We start from the raw sequence: 21,931 nt of genomic DNA on the forward strand, positions 1-21,931 counted from the left end.
GTGTTTAGTAATCAAATCGGTTTTGTACAGTGATGCAGACAGCTTTTTGTGTTAGTAAAGAATCGGGGTTGTACAGTGATACAGACAGATTCGTCTTAGTAAAAAAATCGGTGTTGTACAGTGATACAGACAGCTTTGTGTTTAGTAAACAAATCGGGGTTGTACAGTGATACAGACAGATTTGTGTTAGTAAAAAAATCGGTGTTGTACAGTGATACAGACAGCTTTGTGTTTAGTAATCAAATCGGTTTTGTACAGTGATGCAGACAGCTTTTTGTGTTAGTAAAAAATCGGGGTTGTACAGTGATACAGACAGATTCGTGTTAGTAAAAAAATCGGTGTTGTACATTGATACAGACAGCTTTGTGTTTAGTAATCAAATCGGTTTTGTAGAGTGATACAGACAGTTTTGTGTTAGTAAAAAAATCAATGTTGTACAGTGATACAGACAGCTTTGTGTTGGTAAAAAAATCGGGGTTGTACAGTGATACAGACAGCTTTGTGTTTAGTAAACAAATCGGGGTTGTACAGTGATACAGACAGCTTTGTGCTAGTAAAAACATTCGGTGTTGTACATTGATACAGACAGCTTTGTGTTTAGTAATCAAATCGGTTTTGTAGAGTGATACAGACAGTTTTGTGTTAGTAAAAAAATCAATGTTGTACAGTGATACAGACAGCTTTGTGTTGGTAAAAAAATCGGGGTTGTACAGTGATACAGACAGCTTTGTGTTTAGTAAACAAATCGGGGTTGTACAGTGATACAGACAGCTTTGTGCTAGTAAAAACATTCGGGGTTGTAGATTGATACAGACAGCTTTGTGTTTGTAAAAAAATCGGGGTTGTACAGTGATACAGACAGCTTTGTGTTAGTAAAAAAAACGGTGTTGTACAGTGATACATACTGCTTTGTGTTTAGTAAACAAATCGGGGTTGTACAGAGATACAGACAGCTTTGTGCTAGTAAAAACATTCGGGGTTGTAGAGTGATACAGACAGTTTTGTGTTAGTAAAAAAATCGGTGTTGTACAGTGATACAGACAGCTTTTTGTGTTAGTAAAAAATCTGGATTGTACAGTGATACAGACAGCTTTGTGTTAGTAAAAAAAATCGGTGTTGTACAGTGATACAGACAGCTTTGTGTTGGAAAAAAAATCGGGGTTGTACAGTGATACAGACAGCTTTGTGTTAGGAAAAAATCGGGAAAAAATTTTTAAAAATCGGATCCATCAAAACCGGATCCAGCCCAAGATCCGGAATTTTTGGATCCGATCCGGTGCCGGTTCTAGCTCGGATCCGGCGGATCCGGTAGTCCGATATCCGGATCCGACCATCACTAGTTTAACCTATGTTTATGTTTTGGTTTTGTTGTTTGTTTGCTGTGTGTGCCTGGTGAGTTGTTCAAAATGGTTCAAAGTGGATTATGATCTCGTTCTAGTGATGTGATGAACTCCATGACTTTTATGGGATTCTTAAGTAATTTAAGTGATATTGATGATGACAGTATTGAAGATGACTTTGATATTGACTTTGGGTTTATATCAATCTATCAATCAAATATTCTTTATTCATAACTTACTTCATAACTTTCTTTATTCATATTATTATACTTCAAGCAATATGGAACATTCATTGTAGGCTTAAATGTATGAATTCTCATGCAAACAAAAAACTCAGTGAACATTTTAGGCCTACCTAAACCTGTGATTGTTGTCTCAATTTAATTTAATAAAATATGTTAAAATGCATGTCTTCTTGAAGTGGCCTATCTTATTTTCCATATAGGCTAACCTAATCTATGTAACTTTAATCAATAGCAATGATTATTTTGCTCCTTTATTTAATAGGGATAACGAGAAGCACACATAAGTTATATGTGTTATTAATTGAATTTTTAACAGGTATCGGTATCGAGTGTGGAATCGAGAATCAAAACCAAAGTTGTAGAATCGGAATCGGTATCGGAATCGACCAATTTAGGGATCGGCCAATCACTAAAATTAAATAAAATAAACAATGGTCAGCTCAGGTAAAGTTTACATAATTGGTGGATTTCTTAAGAGTTGCTCCTCTGTTCAGGCATTTTGGTACTCCCTACTGGAATGTCTGTGGTTTCTAATGAAGATGGAATTAAATAAGAACACATTTTTATAGTTAAAATGCCACGGCCGATGCGGACGGGACTAACACGGGAGTTGGTTACATCACGGGAGCTGCTGGAAGACTGCGAGGAAAAGCCGGGATAATAGGAGCGTGGTCAGGCTGTGTTGTGATTGGTCGGTTGAGGGTGGCGTGATGATCGGACCACGGCAACGGTTTATTTACTCAAACACTGCCATCATGATACATAGGCTATATAATAATGGTCATACTCAGCAGAGTATACTATATGAAATACTTTACACCTACCTTGTGTGTCCACCAGAAAATAGGTATGAAATCCATGCCCTGAAAGGGGTTTTTATTGTATAATAAATAAAATTGTGTAATGTTTTGTGTTAAAGGAACCAGTATAAAGTGCCTTGCAAAACTTAAACCATTTGCTGGTGAAGTACATAGAGGCCAGCTCATTTCCAAGTGTATTGAGCTATGTGAGGTCATGCAATATGAATTCATATTCACCAAGACATGCCAGTCATTGGAAACAGCGTTAAATGAAGTTATGGACACTTTTCTAACATCGGATATCCTTATACCTCAGCAGGTAGGCCTAATACATCATAGTATAGTATATATAGTATATATAGTGTATATAGTATAGTATAGTATAGTATAGTATTTCAGCATCAAATCCTGCTATGATGTGTTGCGCAAGATTGTTGTCTAGTATGAGTTTCTTAATCTTATTATTAATTTCTTATTGAATCTTATTATTCCCCAAGTATGATAACATCAACTTGATTCTTGAGAAGTTCTTTACTGAGGAATTCACAATTTGACCAGCTTAAATTCACTGCTTTAAAATTTCATATTTTATTTACTGAACCTAGATTTTCAAATCCTCGTTCGATTTTGTTTAGTTTAACTTAAGGACTTTTCCTTGGCCTTGAACAGTAAATCTATAGAGTACTAATCCAAGGAATCAAATATTATACTAATCCAATAGTAATGGGGAGCGAGCTGGCGTAGTGGTTAGAGCGCGGGACTTCAGTCCCTGAGGTCCCGGGTTCGATCCCCGCCAAGTCACCAATGGATTTTATCTAAGTGATAATGCCGCAACCCCTAGGTCTAGCCTGAAGTAATGTGAAAAACAATCCCAGGCTCGTGCCTAGCGTCCTTAGGACAAAAAAAAAAATCCAATAGTAATCATGTCAATTGATGTGTTTTAGAAAGTCATGCTAACAGAGGAACAAGAGTGGAGCCAAAGGTATGCTAAGCAGATTGAGGACTCTGGTGATGAGACTGAGGACGACGATCAACACTTAACTTTAAACAACAGAATAGAAGATTTAGGCCCAACTTATAAGGTAATAAGAGTAATCACACTATTGTTAAATTTATATCCTGTTACTTTTTTACTTAACTATCAATGTCAAAGACAGCCTATAATGCTTGCTTATTATAAAAAAAAACTTCTCTGCATATTGAATACAATTCAAAATTAGGACCATAATCCGAATCAATTGGCACTGGACCTGGTTCAAATTGCCAAATCATTTAGATACGAAAAAGTTGTTTTAAAATACTTTATATAAGCTGTTTTGTCAGCTTTTCGCTCGGGTAAACTTTTAAATTGTAAAATAAATTTTGACCTTGACATAGCTGTAAATCTTAGGGATCATAATCAGGTGATGGAAATGAACAACCAGTTGAATTGATCACTTGTCCAAGTACTTAGAAAACAGGCAAGATGCTGCTTTCAACAATTTATTTTGTCCTAAATTGAGTAAAGCACTGTTGTATTTCCTCGATAAACTAAATTTCACTGTAAGGGTGATCACCAACGATGAGGCTATTTAAGGATTTGGATCGTATTTTAAGATGGTTAATTCACTTTCCCGCCGCCATTACTCATCCTCTTTGCTTCACCTTTCTATTTTAAGGTATTTCCTTTATAAGAAACATTTGCTATGGACCATACTGCTGTCAGTGTCTGTTGCTACACATGTAATCCATGTTCTACATTTCTCTTACCAACTCGATCACCTTCAATTCTCTTCCGTTTGTTCAATTACATAGTTAGTGGCCTTGGGAATTTTATTGGCTATTCACATTTGATTTGTATTGTTCTGTAATGTTGTTGGTATATATTATTAGTATTAAGTAGTATGTTTTTGCTAGGTTAACCTAGACAATGAATCCCAGAGGCTGTATTCAACTATGCTGCAACCTTTCATTGATGTCTACACAACTACAGTTCTCAATCTTCACAGGTTGGAAGACAGACAGGTGAGTTTTTTAGCGAATTTCCCCATAGGGAAGTAGGTCTCATGGTAAGAGCGAGGGGGGCCTGGGACCCATTTACTTTTTCATTTGGATGTCATTTGGATGCGCGGCGCCGGACCAAATCAGTATTATGATAGCGCTATCTAAATGTCAATCGTGTATTCGTACCATATTAATGTTTTCTGTGTTCGTGTTCGTGTTTTACATGTGTTTTTGACGAGTTGCAAGCTTTGATAATGTTGTCTTCGCAACGAAACATGTAAGCTGTTGAGCAGTACCATTTTTGGACTATTTGACTGAGGTATGTAAAAAACCTATTATTGTCTTAACAATATAGTCCAGGGGCCAAAAACATGAATTTTGATTAAATCTATTGTTTACGTAACATCACAGTAGTAGGCTAGATTTTTCTACTTTGAAACAGTACTGTAAAAAAACTATTACGCAGCGCCCCTAGTATCAGGAGATAGGTAGTTATTTTCTGCTTTATGTCTGTTCGTTCCAGACGAATCTAATCGTAAAGCAAAACAGCCGATAACGACTAAACTAGTTATCAGTATTGTATCATACGGCTTCTTTGCCATTTGCTGTTAGGTCGTTGGAAACGTATTGCTGTAATTTTGTCCTGGGAAACTAATGGTGGCTATGGAGATTTTGTTTTCTGTCCAAAACGTCAAAATATATATTCTATCCGAAAAAGTCGGATATATAACGGATAGTGTCGGATATCGAATTTGGGCCCGGTTCGGATACGGATATCCGAACCGAACCGAATCCGACCCGATTTTTCGGATATCCGCGCACCTCTAATTTAAGTACTTTATTTTTAACATACATTTTGAGTATTTTCGCACTATGTTTGTTTAAAATTAACATACAAGATTAAAAAATGTAATTTTCTTTAATTTAAAGATTTATTTTTCCTTTACCCACTGTCAAACCATTGGAAATTTTGTAGGCCTACTGCTAGAAAAACCACACCAACTAAGAATAATGGTAATAAACTTACAAAACTAAAGGTGAAAAGGTAGGAAATAAAATTTCAAGTTTTAGAATAAATCTCTATATTAAACTTTATATTGTAATTGCAACCTTAATAACTAATAGATGCAAGTATTGAGTAATTTTAGCCAAGTATTAGCAATATTACTGTACTTATCAATAGGGATTAATGTAGTTAATTTTTAGATAAATAAATATAGGCCTAGGCCTATGCTCACTTACCTATTTTTCACAGAAGTTGAAGATCATTTATGAGCTCTATTGTTGTTGTTTTAAAATTATTTTCTATGCATTATTTTGATATGTTACTACACAAATATCAATAATTAATTAATAATTGTACTTCAGCTTGTAACAATGTTATTTTACAAGTTACATGCTCTAGGCCTAAGGAGTTACTTAAACTTACACATCTTTCGATCTTTTTGGTTTAAACTCGACTCGAACTCGAGAATCGAATCTTTTGTTAATTACTCGACTCGAACTCAACCTTAAAAACCTGTGCTCGCACATCTCTAGATTTTTGTCAAGTTTTACCCCCTGCTCAGGGCCGGATTTCCCAATAGGCCCAGGCCTATGGGCGCAAGCTCCCAGAGGGCGCACGGCCGAGAGGAAAATATTTTTTTTAATATCTAAAAATAAAATAAATAGCCATAGCTTAACATATTTTGCGAGTTGATAAAAAAAAACTCTTGCCAATAAAGCATTATAATTTTTAAATTCATTAGAAGAAATAACTGTTAGAAAATATAAACAGTTTTTCAACAATACCATGCATCAATTTTGGTACAACATTGGTAACTGATATATATTCAATCTAGTGTCAATTAATAATATTCTATTTCCCTATATTTTAATACCAGCTGATTGGTTAATTATTTATTGTTTTCTGTTGTGAGTCAGTTGTACAATTTAATGTTTTTGTTTCAGTGTTTGTACATTTTACAATGTTCAAATATATTTCTCAAATGCTTAACCCTTTGAGTGCCAACGTCCGGGGAACCGGACGTTTTTAAAACGAGCCAAAAGTGCCGACGTCCGGCCGACCGGACGTTCTTAGAACGAGCCAAAAGTGCCAACGTCCGGCTGACCGGACGTTTCGTAATTTATTCATTTATTCATTTATTCATGTAAATTGTCACAAATTACACCATGATAATGATCGAACAGTTGTCATAACAACCAAATGGATACTCGGATTCTTTTAACCCATATATTAACATTGAGTCGAAAGTTACTAGATGCGATACATCGATTTTCGTTTGGTCAAAATATCGAAAATTCGATTTTTACGAAATTTTAACCTAAAAATCGTCAGATCGCGCTCGGCATTTTTAGCGCGACCTTCGGGAAAAATCATCGGCATTTTTTGAGCATTACTTTTATTTCTCGCCTGTCACTCTAAGGGTTAAAGTTTATTTAATTTAGACACAATATTGGCGACGAGGATGAGTGAAATACTTAAGCTTAAAAAGGTATTAACTGCAGTCAAAATTCAAATTAGGAAAGCTTACAATGCAATTGTACAAAATAAAACAGTTAGAGAAGACATGAGTAGTGATGAAGTCACAGTGCGGTTGTCTTCATTACGGACATATTGGAACAGATTCGAAAATGCTCAATCTGAACTCGAATCTTTAGTTGAAGAAGATATTCTCTTCAACACAAATTTTTGTGCCATGTTCAGCAAGACGAATCAACGATGGATTTTTCAATGGAACTGAAGAGACTAGCAAAGGATTGTCGTTTTCAATGTGAATGTGGGAAATTGGTATCAGACATGTTACTAAGAATGCAGTTTGTTAGAGGACTTAAAGATAATGATGTAAGAGGGCAGTTACTACAGAAAGAAACAAGTACTTTCAAAGAATCAGTGCAAGCTGCAATTTCCTTCGAATCCTCAAGACTTGAGAGCAGCATTATATCAAATCCTACAACAGCTGCTGTTCTTAAGGTAACAGGAAGTACTGAAAGAAAAATGCTGCAACAACAACAATATGCAAGCAAAGGCCCAACCAAGAAGACCGAAAGATATCATACAGTTCGCTCTACATTTGACCAACTACGTGGACGGTGCTATCGATGCGGGGATAAATTCCATAAAGATGACAGTTGCAGGTATAAGGATGAATTCTGCAATTCTTGTAATAAGGTCGGTCACTTAGCCAGGGTCTGCATGGCAAAGAACAGAGCTAGGCATATCAACCAGATCGAGGACAGTGAAAATGAAAGTGATATTGACCACGCAACGTACGACACATATAAGATACAAATGAATGGTTCTGACAAGTTCATGGTTGAAGTTACACTAGAAGGAAAGCCAATTCAAATGGAATTGGACACAGGAGCAGCTTTATCGTCGATATCATACAAGGATTATAAGAAACTAAATTTGAGTAAAAAGCTATTTCAAACTCATGTACAACTAAGAACTTACACGGGCGAACTTATCAAACCAAAGGGGGTAGTGTATGTCGAGTTTAACTTCAAAGACAAAGCATACTTCGGTAAGCTGTATGTTATTGGACAAAATGTTGAACCTATTTTCGGAAGAGAGTGGCTTAGGGGAATTAACTTAAAAATTGGGGATATCCGAACTATTCAAGAAAACTCGTGTGATCTTTCTAAACTCCTTACAGAATTCTCTGATGTTTTCAAAAAAGAAATTGGATGTATTCCAAATGAGAAGGTTCATTTATCCCTTCAAGAAGGTTGCAAGCCCATTTTCATCAAACCCAGGCAAGTTCCATACTCACTTAAAGGAAAAGTAGAAGACAAACTCAATCGACTAGAGAATGCCTGTATAATCACTAAGGTAAACAATGCTCAGTGGGGAACGCCAATTGTCCCAGTGGTTAAACCCAATGGATCTGTAAGAATGTGTGCAGACTATAAAACTACACTGAATAAAGTGATACAAGACGTCAAACATCCAATACCTAGGATAGAGGACATTTTCGCAGAAATGAATGGAGGCAAGCTATTTTGTAGCTTGGACATAAGCAATGCTTACCTGCACATGCAAATGGACGAGGAAAGTTCAAATATGCAAACTATAAGTACTGAAAAAGGTCTTTACAAAGTCAACAGAATGATGTTTGGGGTTAAGGTAGCACCATCAGTATGGCAAAGGTTCATGGACAGAATACTACAAGGAATTAGTGGTGTTAAATGCTTCTTTGACGACATTATCATACAAGGATCAAATTATGAAGAAACTGTGCAAAGATTGAAGCTAGTCCTTGATAAAATGAGGGAACATGACCTTAGGTTGAATTTTGAAAAGTGTAAATTCTTTCAGAAAAGGATTGCTTACTTAGGTCATACAATTGATGAAAATGGACTTCAAAAAGGGTCTGAAAAGGTAAAAGCGATTGTTGAAGCAAAGCGACCTCGTGATGTCAACCAATTACGTTCTTTCATAGGTATGACAAACTACTACAATAAGTTCATACCTAAACTGGCAGAGAAACTAAACCCATTGAACAAACTCTTACAGAAGGGCAAGAAATTCGAATAGACTGATGAATGTGAAAGAAGTTTTGAATCTGTTAAAATGGACATTGCCAAAGACAAAACTCTAATCCACTACAATCCGTCATTACCTTTAATACTGTCAACAGATGCATCACCAACTGGCTTAGGAGCTGTAATTTCACACCGGCTAAATGATGGAACAGAAAAGCCAATTGCCTTTGCATCTAGATCACTGAGTAAAAGTGAGAATCAATACAGTCAAATTGACAAGGAAGCGACTGCCATTTATTGGGGTGTGAAAAAGTTCTTTCCATACTGCTATGGCAGGAAATTCATTCTTGTCACAGACCACAAACCTCTTGTATCTATTTTTCATCCTTCAAAATCCCTACCTGCAATGTCAGCTAGACGTTTGTTAAATTACGCTCATTTCCTTGCTGGTTTTGACTATAAAATAGAATACAGAAAAGCTTCAGACCACTCCAATGCAGATTTTCTTTCAAGATTCCCAGTAGAAAAGTTAGAAGAAGGTGAAGATCTCTATTCAAAATTTCAGAAGAATCAAATATCTATGCTACCACTTACCAAAGAGACAATTGCAGAACATACGAAGAAGGATACTTTTTTCTCTAAAGTGAAGATAGCCCTTGAAAATGGAGATGATCTTGAGACAATGGGATTAAACAACAACGAGTACACATTACACAAAGGATGTGTTTTTCGAGGTATAAGGGTTGTGATACCTTCATCTCTTCAGAAAGAAGCACTCAAAGAACTACACGTGGGCCACCTTGGGATGACAAAAATGAAAGCAATGGCAAGAAGCTATTTGTACTGGAAGAATGTGGACAGAGACATTGAAGAGTTGGTCAGAAACTGTAAGATATGTTCCCAGAAGAGAAATGAACCTCCAAAAGACAGGAATCACCCCTGGGAAGAACCATCTGGCCCATGGGAGAGAATACACTTGGATTTCCTTGGGCCCATGAATGGAAATTACTTCTTAGTCATCATTGATGCCCATACTAAATGGCTAGAAATATTACATACAAAATCTACTACAGCAGAATGGTGTATCAAAAAGCTACAACATCTATTTACAACGTTTGGTCTTCCAGTGACAGTCGTTACAGACAACGGGACACAATTCACCAGCACGGCTTTTCAAAACTATTTGAAAGAAAATGCAATTTGTCACATTTCACCCTTCTAGCAATGGTCAAGCAGAAAGATTCGTACAAACCGTGAAGAAGGGGCTAAATTCAATGGTGGGGGAGCGAGGTGACATACAAACAAAGATCGACGCATTAGTCACACAGCTGAGGAAGGCACCAAGCTCTACAACTGGAATGTCTGCATACAAGATGAAGTTTGGCAGAGACATCAGAACTAAACTAAACGTCATGTCAGATAAAACAGAATGGTTTAGAGTTGAACAAAGGAAGATTGGAAGACAGTTCAGTGTGGGACAAAAGGTGCAAGCGAGGAACTATGCATCCAAAGAAAAGTGGAGATTAGGAGAGATCATCAGTCGAGTGGGCAATGTCATGTACAGAATAAAAAAGGACAATGGATTGATATGAACCAGACACACTGACCAGATCCTCCCTAAGAATTAAGAGGGGAGAGTTGATATATATTCAATCTAGTGTCAATTAATAATATTCTATTTTCCTATATTTTAATACGAGCTGATTGGTTAATTATTTATTGTTTTCTGTTGTGAGTCAGTTGTACAATTTAATGTTTTTGTTTCAGTGTTTGTACATTTTACAATGTTCAAATATATTTCTCAAATGCCTTAAGTTTATTTAATTTAGACACAATAGTAACGAACATTGGTTATACAGGAGTAGGCTGTAGGGATGTTGTCGAGCGCCCGAGCGGTACGCATCGTATTGCCACTGTACTCTTTGCACTGCCACTATGCTGGCTCGGTGCTACTGATCGGAGTGTTTAGGTAGGGGCGCATGCGTTAGACACCGTTACCAACCTCACATCACAAAAAGAAAATTTTTAACTAATCTTTTGATCAGTTTACAGCAACCTGCAGGGTCAAGTTAAAATATATAATACGTTTTGAATATTAAAAATACGATAAGTTTATCTTTAAAATTCAATAACGAAAAAAATATCTGAGTTTGCAACAGGTTTTAGAAAAATTAAATCCACTCCAAAGCACTATTTGGTGTCATTTTCTCCTCAGCTCAGACCTGAGGATAATTATGGTTGGCCGGACTATTGCTTTGCAAATATAATCTGAATGCAGTACCACCATAGATTAACCATAAACTCAAGTCGACTTGTTATCATATTGTTAATCCTAAATATTGTTTTTCATGTCTAGTTCATATATGTTGGTGACACTGGAAGTTAGTTTTGACTTAATTTTGTTTCTATTAATTTGGGGATAGTTCTATGTTGTCGTTGAGAGTGTTTTAGTTTCTTGTAATATAACCAGGGGACGACCTATTGTTTATGATTAGATCGTTTTATTTTGGACAAACTAGGTTTAAATAACATATAACTTAAATAAAAAGTATTGTTTTCAGCTAATCCCTAAGGATGACAAATCTATTAAAGGCCTATGTTTAATCTATGGTACTGTATCACGTAATGTTATGGAGTTCGTGTTTTGGGGGCCTGAAATTGGAATCAATAGACATGGTTTTTTTTGCAGAAATGCTCTGTGGGTTGGATTGTTTTGTTTCAGTCCCACAAGCGTGAGCATTTGCTAAAAGCATAAAATTGCCAAAAGTGTTTAAGACGGCATTTTGTTAAGGCTAACCAAGACAATTCTTCAAAAAACTTGCAGTGCTAAAATTCCGACGAGGAGTGGTGTTCAAGCAATTAACATAGGCCTTTAGGCATGATATAGTTTTTAATAAAGGTTTGTGGGAAAGAAACTGTGACCAGAACAGGGGGCGGAAAAATAATTTGGGCCTAGAGGCGCCAAAATGCTAAATCCCTGCCCCTGCTATGCGCTATGACACAAAAGCTGATAACGACATGGGTGATTAGTAACCATGGCAACTAGGCAACTTGTTGAATGCGTGATGAAGGGAAACCCAAGAATTAGAAGAACAAAGAGAAAGTATGACGTTGTTATCTTTATACCGTACCCTTTTTACAATTGCTGTTATTGTTATTATCTTTATGTAAGATTTTATGATTTTGTTTTATAGGTTTATAAAATAATTCTTTTTAACCACGGGAATATCAATTTAAAATTTATCAACGTGCTTCTTTTCTGAAACAGCAATACCGGATGCAATGAAGGTCAATGACCTAAAACATCATGATTGTGCAATATTGTATTTTGATGTTGAAATTCAAATCTTGACAAAATTTTGTATATTTCCCCTGGTCCCTATCATTTAATCATTTAGTATACACAATCAATGCTAAACAATCGTGGTTAGTTCTAATTTTATTTTTGATTATTCAAAGTTTCTACACAATAAGACAATCCAAAGTCAAACCGGGCAATGAATACCCGAAAAACAACGTATCTTGTCCTGTGATTGGAATACCACTCGCCAGTCCTTTAGATTTAGGGAATTAGTGCAAGTCTATATATAGCTTCAAGGTCGTCGTCGTTGGAAACCTATTGCTGTAATTTTGTCCTGGGAAACTAATGATGGTTATGAAGATTTAGTTTTCTGTCCAAGACGTCAAAATATGTTGTCTATCCAAAAAAGTCGGATATATAACGGATAGTGTCGGATATCAAATTTAGGCTCGGTTCGGATACGGATATCCGACCCGATTTTTCGGATATCCGCACACCTCTCTCTCTCTCTCTCTCTCTCTCTCTCTCTATATATATATATATATACACAGGGTTATTACAAATGATGTTCATGATTTCATACATACATGAAATATAGTTTTATTTGTTATACAAAGAAATAAAATGGTTACAACTTTTGAAAAACTCAAAAAGTTTTGACACAGATACACAGAACTGTAAATGCTCGATACGGGAACCCCTTGTGGTACGACAGATGTCAATAATGTAGTCAATCTCTTGCTAGACTTTGAAAAGTGTGTCTAGGTCTATTGTTTCGATAGAATTAGTAATCCTTTGCTGGATCTCAAGTATGCTATCTGATAATGGTGGTGTGTACACCTTATCTTTGATGTATCCCCACAAGAAAAAAATCAGGGGGTGATGTCCGGAGATCTTGTAGGCCAGTTCAGGGGCGTGTCATTATTCGGACCACCGAGCTCGTTCCATATCTCAGGCAGCACATTGTTAAGTTTAGCCCTACTACAACAGGGTGTCTACCAACCGGGAAATCCGGGAAAACCGGGAATTGTACTTAAATTTTTACTGGCCATGAAATGTACGGGAATTGTCCTTAAATGCTAGACTATGTCCTTAAATTTTTAATGGGCCATAATTTTATTGATCGCTAGTTGGTTGGGAGCACATAAAAGGTTTATCAGATGTTTGTTTACATTTTCATAATTTATTACTAGAGTAATTATGCAATAAAAATCCCATTAACAATCTCAAACCCATAAATATTTTATCACGACAATCAAGTGTCAAGTCAAGTACTTCCAAGAACTGTTGACTCAGCAGCTAGCTCATAAAAGTTGTATCACTTTTATTCCTTTACAACTTCTTTTTTTATTACTAGGGTAATTATTATTAGATCCCAAACATATTTTATCGTGTGAAAATAATAGCTTTATAATGGCTGACGCCGCGGCTTGCCTAGTGCCATAAAACTGTTTATGGTTTCATATTAAACATGTAAATAATCTACAGTCTTATTTTGTAAGTTAACCCCTTTTTTATGGACATTTTATCTTTCAATTGACAAAACCACAAGCATTGTTGTTTGCATTAATGTTTTATCACTATGTAGGCCTGCTTGGTTTCAAATTATGTCATTGCATTTTCTGTATCTTTGTCTTATATTGTTGGCTATTCAGGTTTCAATGTTTTTTGTTTCCCATATATTTATTTATTGAGTTGTATGCTTTAAGCAATCAAAATCTTATGAACTAGAATGATGATAGTGACTTTGCTGCTATTATAACCTCATTGTTTGTTACTCAGTTTATATAGGCCCTCCTAAATAATTAGGTCTAGGCCTGGGTATTTTGATTCTTGAAAGAGCTGTAAAATATATTAAGAAAATGTAATTGAGCCTAAGATAAACAACTAATGATTGCTATGTGTCGATATTAACTTTGCAAATGAAAATACAATAATCTTACTCTGTGCTTATTGCTTATTAATAGCCGCTTACCAAACCTTGAAGAATTGAGTAACAATATGAATTAAAGATTTTTTTTTCAAAAGTAGTCGAGAACCTAACGTTGTGCCAGGGCGAATCATGCCAAATTAATCGGCCTGGATCGGATAAGCTATGTTATGAAGTTTACGTGACTGATGGAGATATTTGTCCCTATCGCAGGAGACAATGATTGCGTTTCTCTGTTACACTATAAAAGCTTTACCTAAAGTATAGGTAGGCCTATGTTTGTTTACTTTCAATAAATTTCTATTTTGTTATTTTTAACTCTTATCTATTATTATTTACTTTTCTCTCTGGTACAACTACAGTGAATAACAAGATTAATACAGTTTGACAAATCAGGAAAATTATTCGGTAGGCCTAATGACACCGACAAAGGTTACGGCAAAGTGTCCTTAAATGTACGGGAATTGTCCATGAATTTTTTATCCAGAATGTAGTAGACACCCTGTACAAGTAACATTCAAATATAGCCATTTCTCTTAAATTTCAAGTGTCACTTGCCAATATAGTGGTTACTAGGAGGATAGTCATTAAACATGGTTCTAAAGTGTCGTTGCACACTAATAACAGACTGGTTAATGTAATATTCCAACTGGAAAAAAGCTTTCCTGCCTTCAAATTCAGCCATTACACAACACTTACAACAATTAATTGCCTTGACAAACAGCTGATATGCACCCAAACCAATGTAAATGAAACTTTATGAGTTTTTCTTTCCAATGATACCAACTAAAATAGTCTTGAAACAAATTAACCCAGTAATATTTATAATTAAAATCAGGAACGTCATTTTTAATAACCCTGTATATATATATATTTAGAATATTTTGTATTATACGCATCATATCTCATCTGAGAGCACAAAGAGTACAAGTTAAATATTGATGGGTAGTGTAGAGATTAGATGTGGCCACCGCGCGGAGTTGGGATATCCCCCATTGGATACTGCAACCATATCTCATTTACGAGAAACAGGTAGCATTGACGTAAGAAAAGTATTGGATTAATATGCTAGCTCGGCTCATTATTGCAAGCAGACAACTGCATTGTACACCTAGTATCTGCAATAAAGTTTACTCCAAATTTATTCATTTATTCATGTAAATTGTCACAAATTACACCATATACAGAGGAGTTTCCTCAATGGTAGATGACATGTCAAAAATATGATACAAAAATGTTAAAAACTAAATTAAAATGTAACTTAAACATAATGAGAAAACAAACTCTCCACATGAACCATTTTACAAACCACTATTACTATATAAAATGAAATCCTCTACTGAATAAAACATATGGCTCTTTTTAGGTAGTTAACAACTTAACAAGTTTTCTTTTAAATGCTTTGGCAGAAGATTCATTGCGAATATGAGAAGGTAGTTTATTAAATAATCGGCTGCCTGTATAGAATGGTGTCTTTTCAAAAGCTGCTGTTTGATGTATCGGCAAAGAAAGATTACAATTACGTGTAGGATAGTTATGTGTAGATTTTAAAAGAGTGAATTTGTGAAAATTTTCTTTAACAAATAGAAGGGTATGTAAAATGAAAATGCAAGGTAAAGGCAGAATATCTAGTTTCCTGAAAATTGGTTTGGCTGATGCAGTATGGGGGGAATTTGTCATAGCACGGACAATGCTTTTCTGAATCTTAAATATTGCCGGAGAAGACTGTGAATTGCCCCAAAATATCACTCCATATGTTAAGTTTGAATAGATATATGCATAGTAAACCATTTTCAAAATATTTATCTCCAGGATTTTTTATAAGTTTAGAATTAGAAAATGACCTTTATGGAGAATTTTTGTTAAAAATTTACATGCTCATCCCACTTCAAGGAAGGATCACCGTGTAACCCTAAGCTGCTGTCTGCAATAAGGGTTTGACATAAGAGTCATCAGAGTACAAGTCATTATTAGTCATCAGAGTATTTTGAATTGGAGTAGTTGGAATGAAAATTAATAGCAAAAGTTTTATTTTTATTTAAAAGAAGGCCATTAGCTTTAAACCAAGAATTCATAGCAGATAAGTCATTTTCTAGCATTTTAAATAAATTAACCCGGATGGGGTGTTTACATAAAAGAGTAGTATCATCTGCATATGTTATTAATTTGGAGTTATGAACTGCACTTGGTAGATCATTAGCAAAGACTAAGTAAAGGAATGGCCCCAGAATTGATCCTTGAGGGACACCAGCTTTAATAATTACTTTGAACAATATTATTTATTTTGACTGATTGTTTCCTATTATCCAGATAGGACTGAACCCAGAGAAGTGCATTACCACTCACCCCATAGTGATTCAATTTTTTCATGAGCAAGTCATGGTCAACACAGTCGAAGGCCTTCGACAGATCACAGAACACTCCGACTGTGTACTGCGATCTCAATTTGTTAACACAATGAGTGTGGTGAATATATTATGAGAGGGTCCTACAAACTTCCCCAGGGCTACTCCTGCAGCTGACTTTACTTTAGTGTGCAAACTTGCGTATACTAAATATTCTTGCATAACCTTTTAGTTTAATGTCTGGGGAGTTTAAAAAACCTGGGTGTTTGCCTCCTACCCCCCACGTTTTCCAGCTACAGTAGAACGTCAATAATCCGGACGTCAAAAATCCGGACCTTCGATAATCCGGTTTTGCTACCTTGACAATTAAAATATACAGTAACAATGGACTGATACGTGACGTGCGTGGCTCGTTATTGCACTTGCGCGGGAGCGCTGGGGGTGGGAGAGTGGAACGAGGGAGTGTGGTGTGCAGGAGCGGGAGAGGAAGGGGGTTCTGAAGGTCACAGAACAACCACTATTGATCGGGCGGCCATTTTATGTCTAGTCTACTGTAGTTGTAGTTCCTCTCGTAACTGAATGTTGTAAACACTGTGTCATCTGCGTTTGGTTATTGTTTTTGCGGTTAAAAGTGTACATCAGTATCGTTGGTTGATCATATTTTGTGTTCATTTTGTGGCTTATAGAAGTTATTGTTTGACTGTACTGTATTAGTACTGTATTGTCGATCATTTATTGTGTGCCTGTGTTTACTGTACATGAACTGTCTTGTTTTCTTTGTTTATTATTTTGTGTTACAGTTTAAATAAAGTGCAGTACTGAACTAATTAGTTTTTTCTTGTATTTACCTACTGCTATTGTTTATATAGGTAAATTCTCAGGTTTTTGTTAACAGTTTTATAGTTTGAAGGCATAAAAATAGCGTATGTTTGAAAATCCGGATTTTTTTGATAATCCGGATGGGGTCTGGTCCCAATTAATCCGGATTATCGACGTTCTACTGTATGACGTCATTATAATGATGGCAAAGGATTTCTTTTAAAGTATGTATTTCGCATACCATGTATCGATCGGGATAAACCTTTTTTTGTTTGAAAGATAACTTTACAGGCTTTTCTTACGTTTACACATTTGTGGTATTTTTAATATATTTTTTGTAATTTTGCAAAAACCCGTATTTTAAAATATTTTGTGTAATTTTTCTTAATACCGTTTATTGATACAATATATCAGAAAGAACCTATGGAAAAAGTTGTAGAACGTTTTAAGAGCTTTACAAAAATACCATATTTTATATCCTTTACTCAGAAGATAAAAGGCAAGAAACTAGATAAATCTCTACACCTAATTTGGCGTAAAAACCCCTATTAGTCCGACATCTAGGGCTGTGTGCAGGTCTTAATTAAATTTTTTTTTTCAAAAGTCTTTTCTTATAATATTAATTCAGTGCTTCATATAAATGAAATTTGATATCTCATGACACATTAGGTACTCTTGTAGGATAATTGGTAACAAATAAGTACAAGGTGAGTTTGAAGGCACGTGCGATTAATCGGCAAAGCGACACGCTGCCCGACAGACGCCCCACCACGCTGCGCCGCTGCCTACGTTGATGCTGTGATTAAGGCAAATCTATAGCTTTGCAGGGTATAAAGTCTTTTTAATTTAAAATTATTATTTATTTTGAAGGTAGAGCTCATTGAAATACTCTTTTAAATTAAGCTTTGTGAAAACAAAAATTGTATTTATAGTACAAGGACAACATACATTACACCCTTCAAGTTTATGTTTGAATTAGACTATATTTCATATAATAGTTATTGATCGTAAAAAAAACCTATACACTTTGAATAGGTTTTATAGATAATTAAACGTACAGTACGTACGGCAGAGATGTAGTCCACTACATCTCTGCCCAAGAAAAGGAAGTTTTTTTAAATAGTATGTAAGAGTTTGAAATCTATAAAGCCATCAAGTCAGAGCCCCAAAAAGTTTTAAATAAACAAACATCATTTAAATCTAACATAATATACGACGCAGCGATTCGCATCTTCAATAATGAGAGGCAAAAATACCATCGGCATTGTTCGACATCTTATTGTTCTGATAACGGGAGGGGGCAGCAAGGTCAGCCACAACCCCAGTCATGACAAAACATCTGCCCGTGCTGCGTCGTGTGTGGAACTAGTTCCCGAATTTATGTTAAATCGTATTCGTCCGTCAATGTCTTGTGTTTTATTTATTTAAATGTCAGTGTTTTGTGTGTTTATAAAACTCGACGACCTCCCAAGAGTGACAAGAGCCTGATGATGAGGTTATAACCTCGAAACCGGTTGCTCATTACTACAAATGTAGGATCATAGACGGAAATGGGTAATCTTATACCATTTTAATCTACAAATTGGTTTGGAAAGAAATTACAAAATTTTATATTTTTATGGTCAAAAATGGGGAAACCCCATTTTTTTCCATAAAACCCCTATAAACCACCGTTTGCATAGTCCAATTGTGCTGGTTCGCAATCTTGTTCAAGTAAATGTTGGTATACACATTTATAGCAAATTTCATCAAAATCAGCTTATTTTGCTTGAATTACTGTGCTACCGGACATCTATTCTATACTTATTTAATACGCAAGCAGGATTTTTGTGACAATTACTCCTCCGAAACTACTGAACCGATTGACATGTTTTTGGTGTCATTGTAAAAAGCGTAATGTGAAGTTGTGCAGGACACTTTCTTTTTATCGAAATAATTTTAGAGTGAGGCCCTGGGGCCCTTTAAAGTTTTTTATTCCTCCATAAAATTAACATGGGAAACAAAAATTGTTATGAAACTCCAGCTGTTGTCAGAAATTAAAAGTGAGAAGAAGAACATATGTTAATTGTAAACAGTCAATAAGTTTGCTAATTTTTTTTTTTTGCGTTAGTTTGCTACAAACATTTACTGACTTCTTTGAAAGGAAATATTTGCTATTTGAATCTGGGTTGGCGTAAATATTACAATGGAAAAAAGCGAGAGAGCCTGGATAGTTTTATATACTAAAAAAAAATACTGAATTAACACTGTGCTGCATTTGATTCTTAGTAATCATTGAAAGAGCCGATTTGCAAACTATGGAAACATAGGAGAGTCATAAAACACCACCAAGGAGAAGAAATAGATATAATGTTCTTTTTTTAGAATTTATAATCGTTATTATGGACAACCTAATGCGGCTATGAGTAAGGCAATTTGTAGAAAACACTAAAGAACAAGACCAGCTTTTGAAAAATGATGAGATATTTACAAGAAATTTTGATTATATCGATTTGTTATGTACATCTTGAGTATTTCCATAATCTTTGAGTCGAATCTTTTTAAGTCATCAGAAATAAGGGCTGCTATTCGTTTTAAAATAACGCCTTTAATACTTAGCAATTGCTCGAATTCGAGAAACAGGTACACTAGTATATATAAATAACGTAACATGTCAGCCATTTTGATGACGTTATAACCGGAAAATGCAATGGGTGCAGACGTGACACCTGAGTTGAAAAACTATTTTAGACACATAAATCAAAATTAAAAGGTAAAACCGTCTATACATGACTTGCACACCACCCTAGATGTCAGACTACTACATACTTTCAAATACTGTAGTATGTAGGTCCTGTGGGATGTAGTTCCTTTGCCGCCATATTGATGACATCATAGCCGTAAAACGTGGGGGTAGGAAATAAACACTCAAGTTTTTTAAACTCCCTAGACATTAAACTAAAAGGTTATGCAAGAATATTTAGTAAACGCAAGTTTGCACACTAAAGTATAGTCAGCTGCTGGACTAGGCCTGAAATTTTGATTTACATAAAATCCTATTTTTTTGCCGGAAGTGAGGATTTAGGTTGGAAATGTTTTTTCCAATAAAAAGGCGTCCAAAGGCCCGTACAATGATGTTTGTAGGCACTGGGACGAAAATACTCAATTTTTGGTCTCACAAACACTGTTTTCACACTAAAAATGTTAAATAACACTATAACTAATATTTAAAATTATATACAGCCCGTTCCCCCTTCACAACCATTGTTTATTTCAATAACAGTTAATCAGGAGTCCATCTTTATTAAAAGCCACATCTAAAATTATAACCTATAAATTATACTGTTGTGCCGTATAAAAACCAAAAACACAAAAGAAATGTCAATAAAGGTTCAAAGTCAATAAATTGTGCATGTGGGAACTTACAGGAAGACTGGCACTAGTCCGTGGGAACGACGGGCAAAACACAAACAGTACAGGTTATTTAACGCTAGGGATGCATACACAATTACTCCGGTCCTTTCCACAAGGCTGCGCCACACTGAGTGATTCATTTCAGCAGGACCTTGCCGGGCACTAGTCACGGAGGACCGGCCTGGGCATGCGTTTGACGACCGGTCCTCGGTGACCGGCCCGCACTCAATGTGTTAAATGAATCCTTTTCTGCTCAAGAAACAATTCCGTCCCTTTCCAAAAATCTGGAGGGAAACCTGCCCAACCCCACCCGATAGTATAGAATATGATATTATCAAGAATATCAAGCTATTTAACTCTTAAGCGTGCACGCTCCATAAAAATGGGTATAAAAAGGATTTTTCTATATTTAGCCCTTTAAACTTTATATGTAACTAGCTGTACCCATGGGCTTTGTCCCGGTTAACTCCACAAGTATTTGCATGGCTTAATCACGTCCCGGTTGAAGTTCGTTCGCTACCTCACTCACCTTTAGGTTGGAGCTCGTTCGCTGTGCTCACTTTTTTCAGGTTAGCTCGTTCGCTATGCTAACTCGCCTCCAGGTTGATGTTCGTTCGCTACGCTCACTCACCTTTTGGTTGCAAATTAGCTGTTGTCATAAATTTTAAAAAGTCATCCCTTTTATTGTTTATAATACTTTTATAAAGGTTTTTATGTTTTAATATTTAACATTGGAGAATTTAAACGTTGTTAAGTGCACAGGTGTGCTGCGATTGGGGTTTAATACATTTGGACTTATTCAAAAGTAAAATAGTTTTCTGTGCTGCACTCTGTAGAAACACTGTGGCACTATTTCAAATCATGACTAATGCTAATACAGAATGTTGTAATTATTCAAACCTACAAAATAGTTGGTGAAAGTAAACATATGCTTTTAAATTATATTTATTTGTTAACATTGTAGATCAAAAAGTCTGACATTGGCCCACTTAAAACCCTCTGGGGCAGAGACTTTTTGACAGATCATCACCAAACTTCACTCGAACCATCCTTGAAAGATGCTTAATAATGCCTGAAAGTTTCATTACAATCTGTCGAGCGGTTTCGGAGTCCATAACGTATATACATATACATATATATACACACATACATAGTTCCTCTTTTATAGATATAGATATCTTAATTCATTTTCTAATATTGTTATGTAAATTTTATGATCCTACCACATCCTTTAATTGATTTGAAAATAATAGTTTGAACCCTTAATTTTCTCATCATGAAATGTAA

General features: G+C 35.6%; 1 protein-coding gene across 9 annotated transcripts in view; it reads left to right on the forward strand.

Annotated features, from left to right (window-relative positions):
• Positions 1 to 21,931, forward strand: part of LOC128983573 (glycerol-3-phosphate acyltransferase 1, mitochondrial) — a 223,575-nt gene that overhangs the window by 184,927 nt on the left and 16,717 nt on the right. For all 9 annotated transcript variants that reach the window (XM_054402900.1, XM_054402899.1, XM_054402894.1 and 6 more), the window contains 3 exons: positions 2,505 to 2,704; positions 3,330 to 3,467; positions 4,282 to 4,389. In XM_054402900.1, coding sequence (XP_054258875.1) covers positions 2,505 to 2,704; positions 3,330 to 3,467; positions 4,282 to 4,389 — 446 coding nt within the window. The remainder of the gene's footprint in view (positions 1 to 2,504; positions 2,705 to 3,329; positions 3,468 to 4,281; positions 4,390 to 21,931) is intronic.

This window comes from Macrosteles quadrilineatus, unplaced genomic scaffold (assembly GCF_028750875.1).
Source record: "Macrosteles quadrilineatus isolate MER2022 unplaced genomic scaffold, UCM_ALF_1.0 Scaffold_1__1_contigs__length_201487025, whole genome shotgun sequence".
Classification (NCBI taxonomy): Eukaryota; Metazoa; Arthropoda; class Insecta; order Hemiptera; family Cicadellidae; genus Macrosteles; species Macrosteles quadrilineatus.